The sequence below is a fragment of the Nilaparvata lugens genome, chromosome 11, assembly GCF_014356525.2.
Source record: "Nilaparvata lugens isolate BPH chromosome 11, ASM1435652v1, whole genome shotgun sequence".
In the NCBI taxonomy this organism is placed as follows: domain Eukaryota; kingdom Metazoa; phylum Arthropoda; class Insecta; order Hemiptera; family Delphacidae; genus Nilaparvata; species Nilaparvata lugens.
In genome coordinates this window covers 41,821,897-41,834,739 of record NC_052514.1, presented here as the reverse complement: position 1 = coordinate 41,834,739, position 12,843 = coordinate 41,821,897, and the positions used below count along the sequence as shown (strand labels likewise).

Genomic DNA, 12,843 nt, shown 5'->3' with positions numbered 1-12,843 from the left:
AACACAAACATGAATTTAGACACAATATTAACAATTCAGATTTCGTTTATGAAATTGGAACTACATGAGTTTTTCGAAGCGAGTATAAATCATGGTGGAGTTGCAATATGGGCTCACTTCTCCACTTCAAATTTTTGTAGCACAAAAACGTTTCCTTAACCTGAGATTACTCCACGAAAGTTCTTCGAAGAAGGTTTAAAACTCACAAAAATATTATAGCCTACTCATCGTAGTTTAGATCAAAGTTAATGAAAGACATACATAAATTCAAAAATACAGTATTATCATACTTTTTAAACGTTCACACTCTTCCACTCTACTCACAATATTAATCAAAGAATATTGAATGAAATATTTCTGAAAATAAAATTACTTTGATTGAAGAATGAAGTCTATGGATATGCGAAACATTTTTTTGAAGAATATTTATTACATCTGCTGTAGCCCACAGAATAATTGGTTTCAGATTTCACGCTAGTTTCAAATTATTTAGTTTACTAATGTACACAAAATTTCACCAAAATATTCAAATTTAATTATATAAATTCATCATTGAATCATAATTCTTTTTCTTTCTTCCTGTATTTAATCCCATTTTTAAATATGAGAGAAAACTTATATCTAAATGAAACAAAATTACTTTGTATATTTGTTCAATATACTTTATGGTGACTGATTTTGTATCCTACACAAAAATAGGTTTCAGATCTTATGTTGTATTCTAAGCTCCGATTGTAACATTGATCTCATTAAATCATAATTCTTTTTCCTGTATTCAATCCCATTTAAAATATGAGAGAAAACTTATAGGCCTATTCAAATGAAACAAAATTACTTTGTATATTTGTTCAATATACTTTATGGTGACTGATTTTGTATCCTACACAAAAATAGGTTTCAGATCTAATGTAAGTAAAAGGAAACAATTTTTCAAATCAATTCCAAAAAAATTAATCTCAGACCTGATGTTTTGTTTTAAACTTCATTTGTAACACAGACCTGAATTTTGAGCTCGAAACAATCTAAGTTCCAAACATAATCATGACACTTGTTGGAGTTGAATCATAGAGAAGAGGTAGAATCAACATACTTATAATAGCATGTAACATTCTCCACTGTTTATAATAAATTGTGTTATTATCTTGCACTTTTTCAACAGTACTCACGATTTTGCTGCTTGTCGGACGCGTTTTGTGATACTGAGCAAAATCTTCAACGTACAAGGAGAAGGTAGATACTCAGAGTATCTAGCTACTCCTTGTACGCTGAGAATGTGACTCAGTGCCACGAAACGCGTCCGACAAGCAACAAAATCGTGAGTACTGTTGTAAAAGTGTAGGATAATATTTCATCTCATTAAAATTTATATCAACAGTTCAAGTAGGATGAAGACAGAAGAAGAGATTCTATACTCACTGCATACATGCCAATATTATTTATTATTCGTCTACGGTTGAAGACTGTTTGATTTGTAACGCCATTTTTCTTAACAACTCACTCTCTGTTCAGTTATTCACTTTACAAAATTCACCGATTCTCAAGCTTCCTGCGGTTTTGTATGATTATAGCTCATCTTATTAGTCAGTATGTACCGTATCGGCGTGCCATCATGTAGAATCTTCCTCGGCTCGAAATCTTTCAAACTCTCCACATGCAACTTGTAGTCATTAGCGTTTGACGAGGAGGACGTCTTTTGGCCTTTACTTTTAGTTTTGACAGGAAAATTGTATAAATGATTTTTATCTGCGAACTTATGTAGATTGTAGATGCCATCATCTGGTAGATATGCAGTTTTCACGATATCGGGTCCGTCTTTCAGGTTTTTTTCTAACTCTTTCCGGTTTTTCACTAGAGCTTGATCGATGACTTTGTTGTAGTTTGGTTTTTTGTATTCGTTTTCGTTGCTACCACTTCCGGTCCCACCTCTATCCTTGTCCTCCTGTTCTATTATATATCTTTGTCCGTTTTCCAAATTTTTATCAAGCTCCTTTTTGTTGTTTCTCAATGCTTCATCCAAGTGCGCGTTTATCTCCTGTAGCTCGGCATGTTCATCACTATCTAATCCCTCCTCATCATAGGGCCCCGGTTCTATGATAGAATCATGCTCATAATTTTCATCATGGTTAGCCTCCAGTATCGCAACTGGTACCGGAATTTTCTCGATTTTCGAAGGCGTCGGAAAATGGTGCACATGAACTTCTTTCACAACTTTACTCGGGGGACAGGAGGGTTTAGGGGGAGGGACTCTAGGAGGAGGAGGAGGTGGAGGTGGAGGATGATGAGGAGGCGGTGGGGGGTACCAGTAAGGAGGATGTATTCTAGGAGGTCGAGGTAGATAGACAGGTCTAGGTCTCCTGTAGGGTGGTCGATAGTGGAGATGCCTTGGAGGTGGGTACCTCATCACGGTAGGTCGGTAGACTGGTCTCACATACCTGGACCTTGCATACCTGGGGGCATACCTGGGTATATAGGGGCTCCCCAAGGGGTAATGGAGAGGTCGAGGTGGTGGAGGATAAGGTAAACGAGGTTTATACATCGGGGGGTTATACATAGGTCCACCACCATAACAGTTATAACAACCAGCCCTCACTTTATCTTTATGTACATTCCTGTAATGATCGTGATAGTAGGAGGTATATGTGTCTGGGGTTGTGCTTCCCTCCAAGGTATTGTAATCTATAAGTTTAGTTTTTGTGATGATTATAGGTTCATCAACAATTGTTTTCACTTTCGTTTTCCCGATTTCGATCTTCACATGTTTCTCGGTGTCATCCTTTGGTAGTTGTGATTTGAAATTGAATTTCTGGTACTCCACAGGCACTTGGTAATCGTCGTTGAAGTATTTACTGTACTCAGGTTTCATGATGTCGTCGTTCTCGTAGCTGGGGAAATCATCTTTGAAACTTTTCAACGGTTGAGTTCGGATCGAGGTGATTGTTTTCGGCAGGTCGTACTGAGGGATCTTCATGAGGCTAACCTCCCTGAGGAGGTCCTCGGGGATTGTGGGTTCTGGTGAGGTTGAAACTGGTCGTCTCATGCCGATTGGTTTCAGAGATGAAGGCTCAGTCAACATCGTGGTGGGGGGTGAATCATCTTCATCATCATCATCGTCATCATCGTCACGGTTCAAGTTCAAGGTCACACTTCTCCCCTCCTCCCTGTCGGCCAGCTTCGCCTTCTTTGTCGCACCACGTGGGTTGTCGTAGGTCACGTGATCGATGGTCAGCTTCTCATTCAGATCTGCGCAAACGCAAAACACAGTTTTCATTCAACTTTCAACTTTCACTTTCAAGTGTGGCATCATCAAATTCATTCAACTTTTAAGTGTGACTTCAACTGTACGTCTCCAACTTCATTCGATGAAGCTCTTCAAGAAAAAGAAAGAGGGTGTTGAAATAGTATAGCTTCTTCTCCACTAAGCCAATAGAATGATCATCTTTGACTTCATAGTGCTCTTTTTTAGTGGAAAGGGTTCACTCTGTATTCTTTGCACAAGTTTGACAATCATTTATTTCCATATTATTGACTTCTATTATGTAATCACTAGTTTTGATTAATATTTTTTTTAAATTCACACTGTACATGTTTGACAAAAATATATATTCTTTTCTATTTATATTATTGCACTTCGTTACCAACAGTCTCACTATAATAATCACTATGCTCCAATATCTGATACTAATCATAGAGCACTAACTCATTAATATTGAAGTAACGAGTCCCGGTCGATTCTCTGGATGGGTGACCGCAAAACTGTGTTGTGTTTGAACAAACGTTGTTTTACAGCACTATACTGAACACTATTCAATGTGATATTTCTAGGTTTCAACTGGAAACCACTAAAGAGCTAGGTTGAATTACATACTGCATTTGAATTAGTATAATACTAATAAAGAGTTATATAATACTAATAATCCGTACTGGTAACCTTCAATATTACGATTCAAATTCAGTCTATTCTTCACCTATGTTGTTTACTCATGTTGTACTGCATATTTCATATGATATGGTTTTCCATTTAATGTGATATCTCTGTATTAGAACCAAGATTACCAAATCATTATCTCAAATCAAATTATCAATTACAAGCTTTAAAATCGATCAAATTTTGTCACACTCTCTATTTTGAGATCCACGTTTTAATGGCAGAGGTGGAAATGTAGAAGTGGAGTATTTTATTGATTTATTATATTTCAATATTGTTGAGAAACGATCTGGCATCGTTGCGGAGGGAGAAGAGGATAGCGCTATCTGCTTTGTGGAATGATAGACAAGGATAGCAACACCAATGTCAATCAAATATACTGTCGTTATAACATGGACTTAACTAAAATACAAAAACAATTCATAAAAAAGTTTTCAATGAATAAAGAATTAGATACTCCATTGGTGTTAGTAATTCGATGTTGACAGGATAAACCAATAATTCAGTTTGAGATCTTGACCATAATAAGAACGAGTATGAATCAACCAAATTATTGAAAAAATGACCTGATAAAATGCGTTATTTTCGATTTCACAAAAAGTATGAATTTCAACGACAATCAACTCAAAAAGCTGATTAGAGAGAAATTCGCCTCAATAAATCACAACATCAGCACAATACACAATACTCTAAACAACTCAGGCTATGAAATTGGTCAGACTAAATCTGAATATTTTTCAATTCATTTCAAATAGAGTTTATTCACAAAATCATTACAAATGCAGTACATGTATAAATAATAATATAAAACACTTGTGAATTTTCCCCACATAGACAAGTATGTGTGTGGGGAAAGAGTTCTGATGGAAAATAACTTGGAACTAAGAAGTAAAAGAGAATAATACAAATCAAATTAAAATCAATTTGCAAATCAAAGTCAATATATTCAATAACAGTTAGTTATTGAATGATAACATAGATCAATACAGTAATATAGATCAATAACAGTTATGGTCTTGATATTCGTATCAAGAGTCAGTTATTCAAATACTCTACACGAGAGTGTTATCAATATTGATCAACTCTCCAATTATTCCAATATTATTGATGGTTATCAGTGACATTTTTGATGAATATATTTGTGATCTGTGACACTGCCATCAAGATCAAGTAAAGTGTAGTCTGATCGACAAGTGTTTTTTTTTTCTTCAAGTTGAAGTATATGTTTACTGACTGACGCGATCTATCCAGGATGGTCTTTGATCGAGAGCTTGGATGATGGAAGATTCTAGTTTTCCTCAAATTGTTACATTCAAGTGATATATATTTTTCCTACAGTTACGTTGAAAAGTGGCCATTGCTGCACTGATTACAGAACGCAAAGAATCACTTTTCCGCTCTAGTGCGGGAAAAATTTTTCTGCACTCCAGATTTGCAACATGGCAACGCAAAATACTTAGTAGGTTATATGGAGCAACAGTGCAGCAAAATCAAAATGAAGTTGGTAACAGTGACTGCTGTGGCTGCTATAGTGAGCAGAGGTGCAACCAAGCACAACGCGCTAATTATTAGTATTAGATATTATAACCAAGGACAACATTTTTATTCAATTTGACAATAAATTAAGGTTTTTATCAATAATAAAATTACACAGATAAACTTTTCAGGCAATTTTACCCATAATTACCCACTTTTCATATTCAATGGTAACTGTAGGAAAAACTTAATGTGAAATACGTGCGCAAAGTTCCTCTGCTGCACTCGAGAAACCATTCTCGAGAAACCAAACGTTTCTTTCGGTGCAGCAAACTGACACTTTGCGCACTAGTTGCACAAATAACTATTCTGAGAAGTTGTCAAGGTTATATCGTGCTAGTCATCCATACTGAATGAAATTGAACAGACAGCATCTAGTCTTTCAATTCAAAATATGAATCTACCAGAATGGGTCTGCATATAGATTTGATCTATAATTTATTCATTTATTCAACAACAATGACAAAACATCTCAATCATAAAAGGATAAGAAACGAGAAAACAGTCTTATATAGTGAGGTCCACGTTATAATGACTGTATTTGATGAACTTGAGTTTTGCTATCCTTGTCTATCATTTGACAAAGTCGGTGGTACTATCCTTTTCTAGGTCCACAACGATGCCAGTTATGTTTTTGACAGTGTAGAAATATAATTAATTAATGAAGAGAATCGGCATCGCTATTCTTCTATTTTCATCCACTGCCATTATAACGTGGACCTCACTATAGCCCTTACTATTCCGTTCCCGAATTCTGGTTGCATATTAGTCGAAGAGAGGTTTATGATTCTTAAGAGGTTATGATTCTTCAGCAGCACAAACACATACATTTTGATCTTATAATAATATAAGGTTTGGCTTCTCTTCAGAAGAAGTAATCCTAACGAATGGAATGTAATGTAATGCTAATGTAATCCTAACGGATGGAAACTACTTGATACTGTCAGAACCACTAATTTAAAAAAATATATATGAGAGATAATTGTCTTGGTTGTCACACCATTATCAATCTCTCATGAACAGGATTAGCAGGATATGAGTATAGAATGAGTGAAGCCCTACTACGATTGGCCATTAGCTGTTGACGAATGAAAGTCGAGCTCTACTGTCATTGGTCGAGACACGCTCAAGTATTTCAAATAGAACCGTCATGAGAACCGTTAACCAACAATAAATTGAGAGAGAGAAATTGAGAGAGTAGAAACGAAACAAAATGGATAATTTGAGTAAGAATGAAAAATGTACAATTTTCATTCTTGTATCATCCATTAGATTTTGTTAGTTAATCTACTCTTCATATTTGTTGCTTTCATTACGGGGACTCCGGTCTCACAAGATGTCAAACTGTCAAAAGATAAACCGAAAAACTTCAATAAATTACCATATTTGGAATATATGGGTGTGTCTAGCCTCACAATAGAGCTCAACGTTTATTGGTCTTCACCCACACTATACATTCTGCTGCTCAATATTCAAGCTTTTAGTTTACTAGAGATTGATAACTGAGTTACAACTGAGACTATAGTGGGTCCTCGTTACCCACAACAAAGCATATGATGCTATCCTTTTATAGCTACGCAACGTTGCCAAATCGGTTTTTAACAACGAACAAGAAAAATATTCAATTATTTGAGTCTCAAACTTAATAGTTCAATCATTTGAAGATTATTTCTTGACAAATAAAATATGATTGATCATTTTAAACGAAAATTCGTATTATTATCAAACGAAAATCCAAATTAAATGCTGTAATTCACCCCGAAGACTTTTCCAAGTTCCATCCGAAAATGCATAGTTGATATTGAATCAGATGCACCTGTATCACCTGAAGCCTATTCTATAGAAGGCAGTGGCAAGGCAGAGAATCAACATCGGTGTTGCTATTCTAGTCTATCATTCGACAAAGCAGATGATGCTTTGCCTTTTATAGCTCCTCAACGTTGCCAAATCGGTTTTTAACAACGAATAATAAAAATATTCATTCATAAGTGTCTTAAACTTCATAATTCAATCATTAGAAGATTATTTCTTGACAAATAAAATATGATTAATCATTTCAAAACGAAAATGCATATTATTATTAAAAGAAAATCCAAATAAATGCTGTAATTCACCCCGAAGACTTTTTCAATTTCCATTCGAAAATGCATAGTTGATATTACATCAGATGCACCGGTATCCTCTAAAGCCTATTCTATAGAAGGAAGTGGCAAGGCAGAGAATTGGTAACACTGTTTTCCTATCTTCTTCCACTGCCATGACGTGGACCTCACTATAGTATCTTGAACCGTCTCAATAAATTTATTGTTTTGACAACTTCAAGTCTTTTTAATCCAATATGCAAATCCACCAGAACACCATCTACATAACACTGAAAAACAATCATAAACCCACCAATAAAGGTCGGAATATTGATTTGATTTTAATCTGTTTATTCATTTATTTCTACATTGATTAGGAAAAGGAACAACAGGCTTCAAAGCCCAATATTAATATAAAAAAGTCGAGTGAATGAGAAAACATGATGGATTCAATTAACAGGACCAAGGTGATTAAACAATGGAAGATACATTCCAATTACATTGAATTAAATCGTAATTCATCTGATCTTTAGGTCTGGCTTGATAAAAGTTTAAGACTTTTTTTGAAAGTATGAAGCTGGATTTGCACACAAAAGTGACAGTGAACAGTGAGAATAATATAGTTCCTGAGAGTTCTCATTGGTCTAATCTCACTCAGCCCGGCCGAGTTAGTATGAAAAATACGATAAGAACTCATGGCTATTAAAATTTTTCACTGTTCAATGTCACCGTAGTGTGCAAATTCAGCATTAGAAATAGTGTAATACTATTTAAGATATAGAAGTATTTCATGAAATTCATTACTCCTGAATTCCTTGCCTTGAGATATCGAGGCCCGGTTGCACAAAAGCATGTAGAATTTTAATCATAATTAAATGTCACGAGAACCAATCAGAGAAGAAAGCTTTCTTGAAAAGGATTCTCTGATTGGCACTCGTTGTATTTAATTAGGATTCAAATTTAATGGTCTTTGGGGAACCATGACCAAGTATTTTTTAAGAGTTGAAAGATTAATTTTTCATCAAAATGTTACTTACTGCCTGCTTTATATTCCTTGATAACAGATTTGGGTTCGTCGGCATTATCCATCATTTTGCCGTAACACATTGCAGTCCATCCTAGTAATAGAGTAGCCTGCAATTAACAATTTTTCAACAATAATTATTTCCGTCAAAATCTTAATAAAATTATGAGAATCAGAGTTCAATGAAGTTTCATAATGTTGCATTTTATCATCATCATCATCTCATCATCTTCACTTCAGGGATTAGGTTTATTAATTAACCTGTTCCGGTACCATCTCTTTCTTGACCTCCCTACATCTCTTTTTCCTGTAGGTCTATAGTTTTGGACTACAACGGGCATTCTTCCAGGTGACATTCTATCCAAATGACTGCACCAGTTGCGTCTATTTTGTATAATTCTTCCATGCAGAGGAGCAACCAATAAAACCTGTCTTATATCAGTATTTCTGATTCTATCAACTCTAGTGCAACCAAATACACTCCTTAGAAACCTCATTTCTGCAGTTTGAATTCGACTGTCCATTCTACGTGTGTATCATTTTATCATTGTTAGAATATTGAATTGATCTTATATTTAGAATGAAACTCTTAACAATGCTACAGTTCCAGAGTGAATGATTGGATCAAATTGATTTTCTATCATTATGGAAAACTGTGCATTTTTGAAAAGGAAGTAGAAAGCTATAACTACAGTTATTCAAATAATAATTCATCCCAGCTTATCATTGAATTAGTTCTCCTGTAATTCTACAGATGAGAAACTAATCCTTGATAACAAAATCAAATGTTCAAATGTTGAATTCACTGAACTCTACAGGATTGTTATAAAAATGATAGACTGAACAAGACAAGTTGGCCCGAATAATAATTCATCTCATCTTATGATAATTAAACTATAGTTCTTGTGAGCCTCAGTGATTAAATGTAAACTTGATAGAAGACTTGAAATCAAATTATCACAAGTTGTGGTTCACTATTCTCATCACAAAAATTGAGTGTTCAATTAATAGTTTTTAGTTGATAGTTGGAATTGTTAGGTCTCCTTGAAATGAAACATCTATTTTTTAACTGCTATCATTGAGGAAAATAATTGATTTGAACAGATGCTCTGGTTCATTTCTTCTTAACGATATATTAACTGGAAAAGTGCTAGACGTTATTTATTTATTCTTATAGCTTATATTGACAGAAAGATCCTCTCGGATATAAAGCTTCAATCCAATGTCACTTCCTATAGTGAGGTTCACGTTATAATAACAGTATTTCATTAACATTGATGTTGCTATCCTTGTCTATCATCCGATAAAGCAGATGGATCTATCCTTTTCCACCATTGCTTGATCGTTTGTTTACAATGTAGAAATATAATTAATCAACAAAATATTGAATCTAAATCATGAAAATGTATTATTAAACCATTGTAAATTGAATTTTTTTCAACGAATAAAATATGATTAATTATTTTGAACAAGGATACTGAACAGTTGTTCTTTCATCAGACAATGATGGTATGAGCTATGGAAGGCAGTAGCATGGCAGCGAATCAGCCGCTGTTCTTCTATCTTTTTCCACTGTCATTATGTGTGGGCCTCACTTATTATACACAAGCTCTAAACATGAATCAATAATGTATATGGATAGAAAGATGAATAAAAATGTCTTTTTATTTGCACATTATAACATCGAAAGTGCGATGTGATCAAATTGAAGCACTAAGGCTAGCTACACACACATCGATTTTTCTTCAGATTTTGCAGTCCTAAAGGTGCGTACAGATATACGCCCCGTGAACATGAGCAATTCACTTTTAATCAGCTGATTATTTCTGTATTTTTACAGAAACGTTAAGATACAGATATAAAAAGCTTGGCATCAGCTGATTAAAAGTGAATTTTTCATGTTCGTGGCGCGTAAATCTGTACGCACCTTTATAAATCCTGTTAGACTGGGCAGATGATTTCAAACAGATGATGTGTGTCAAGTTCCGTTTAATCTAATAGAATTCATAGGGACGGCAAAATATTGTACGTACAAAAATCGATGTGCGTGTACAGGGCTTAAAAGCCCCCTCTTCCACTTAACCCACAACTAGAGTCACACATCAAGTTAGCTCAACCCACATCACTATAATATAGAGTGATGAAGATAAATTTCATCAAGAAATTGTAAAAATATATAAATTTTTCAGGTACTTACAATCAAGTTGACATCGTAGACCATTGTGAGAGTGTAAGCAGACAGAAATAATTGCAGACTTGAATGAACGGTAGTTGAGATTGGTTGTGAATGAGGAAGAAAACTATCTGTGATCGGTCAGGAAACAATTGATCACTCCCGTTCAGCATCACTTAAAAAAGCAAAGTAATGAACTCAATTTCCATCCTTTTTCATCTGCACACCCACTACATCAACCTTTCTCTCTTCTACGAACTAGTATACCATCCTTTGTTATCTCCACACAAACTCTATTACCTCTCTCACTTTCCTCCGTTTTTTCACGTGTCGGACCGCTTCGCTGATTCTTCCTTCCCACGAATTTTCTTCCATTTTTTCACAATTTCCCACCATTTTTCCTGTCCTAATCGATCATTGATTCACTCTCATCTCGTCTCTGGTTTCATTTCTCTATGGTCGATCACTGCATCATCGATTGTAGAATAGCTATCCCATCACCAATTTCAACGTTCTCCTTAAAATTATTTTGAAATTTTTATTCAATTGTGATTTTTCTTGTCTTTGAAAAGAATAGATACCCAAATAAGTTACAGGATATTCTATTATCGCATTTTTCAGTTCTGCAGTAGTTCTGCAGGAGAGTAACAGTTTAAATACAAGATTAGGGCTCAGTTGCACAAAAGACTGTTAGACTTCATCCGTGATTGAATAATTTCACAAGAACCAATGAATTGAGGAAGGCTCTTTGAAATTGGTTCTTGTGGCTTTCAATAATGATTAAAATTTTAGTTTAGAGACTCTCGTTTAAACTAGTCACAGAAACGATCATAGATGAGATGAAATTGAAGATTCAAATACTTTATTGAATATTTCATATTCCCCATTGATTTAAGTTTCAAAAAAATGATCTATCATGAATTTCTGCAATCTTTTGTAATGCCTCCGTTTCCAGAGCTCTAGTTCCGTTCATGAAAATCGATGATAGTGGTTGGTTGATAAAAATATATGAAACATTATACAGCCTATGTTTAGTTATCCAAATATCTCCTAGCATAGTTAGTAAAGCATGTTTATTGTTTTAGTACTGTTTCATGTATATTGGTCGAGTATGTTCATTCAGAAACTACTCTGAAATATTGTTCACTCAGTTGAATCGTTTGGAGTCGTCACAATGAAAATTTTGATAGATTATGAACGGTTATATTGTACATCTCACTATAACTCCATCATATTGAGACTACTTCTTTAAAATTATTGTATTTTCATCTGAAATACTGAGTAGTACTGAATAGGCATCATTGTTTTCTCAATTTCAAAAGTGTGAATTATTGTATTGGAGAAGTTGAATGCATATAGAATAAATACAACAAATATGAAAAATTAAAAATATTTTTTTATTTACATGTTTTTTCGACAGCTTGAGAACACGTTCATGCTCCTGCTATCATGCATCACTCAATGTGACTGCTGCTAGACATTGTGAAAACTCTTGTAGCTTGATTTATGGAGAAACTCAAGCATTTATCGCTGTTCAGCATCTACTGACAGCTTGATCACAGTTTGTATCGTAGCCTACTGTATGATAATAAACATCCTTTGTTCACAATCCAATAATAATCTTTGTAGAAGTCTTTCTCATTTTTCAGTTCAAACAGCAAGAATCATACAAAATATATTTCTTTGAGATCAGGATCATCTCAATAACAGGAGTAACAAGATGGTTGTTCAGAGTAGTATACGTATTCTGGTTGACCACAAGATGGCTGATCACATGAGGATTCACAAGATGGCTGACCACATGGTGATGAACAAGATGGCTGACCACAAGGAGATCCACAAGATGGCTGACCACATGGAGATGAACAAGATGGCTGGCCACATGGAGAGGCACAAGATGGCTGGCCACATGGAGAAGCACAAGATGGCTGGCCACATGGGGACCCACAAGATGGCTGACCACATGGGGATGCACAAGATGGCTGACCACATGAGGACTGTCTGTAGTAGGTCACCTTCCTGCATGGGGTTGAACAAGATGGCTGACCACATGAGGAGGCACAAGATGGCTGACCACATGGAGATCCACAAGATGGCTGGCCAC

The 12,843-nt window shown here is 35.0% G+C and overlaps 1 protein-coding gene across 1 annotated transcript; it reads right to left on the bottom strand.

Annotated features, from left to right (window-relative positions):
* Positions 1-693: 693 nt before the first annotated feature.
* On the bottom strand, positions 694-10,863 carry LOC111059455 (pollen-specific leucine-rich repeat extensin-like protein 1). The gene is made up of 3 exons (XM_022347112.2): positions 10,764-10,863; positions 8,580-8,676; positions 694-3,240 (listed from the first exon to the last, which is right to left on the bottom strand). The coding sequence occupies exons 1-3, from the start codon at positions 10,785-10,787 to the stop codon at positions 1,538-1,540; spliced, it is 1,824 nt and encodes a 607-aa protein (XP_022202804.2). The 5' UTR covers positions 10,788-10,863; the 3' UTR covers positions 694-1,537.
* Positions 10,864-12,843: the final 1,980 nt, after the last annotated feature.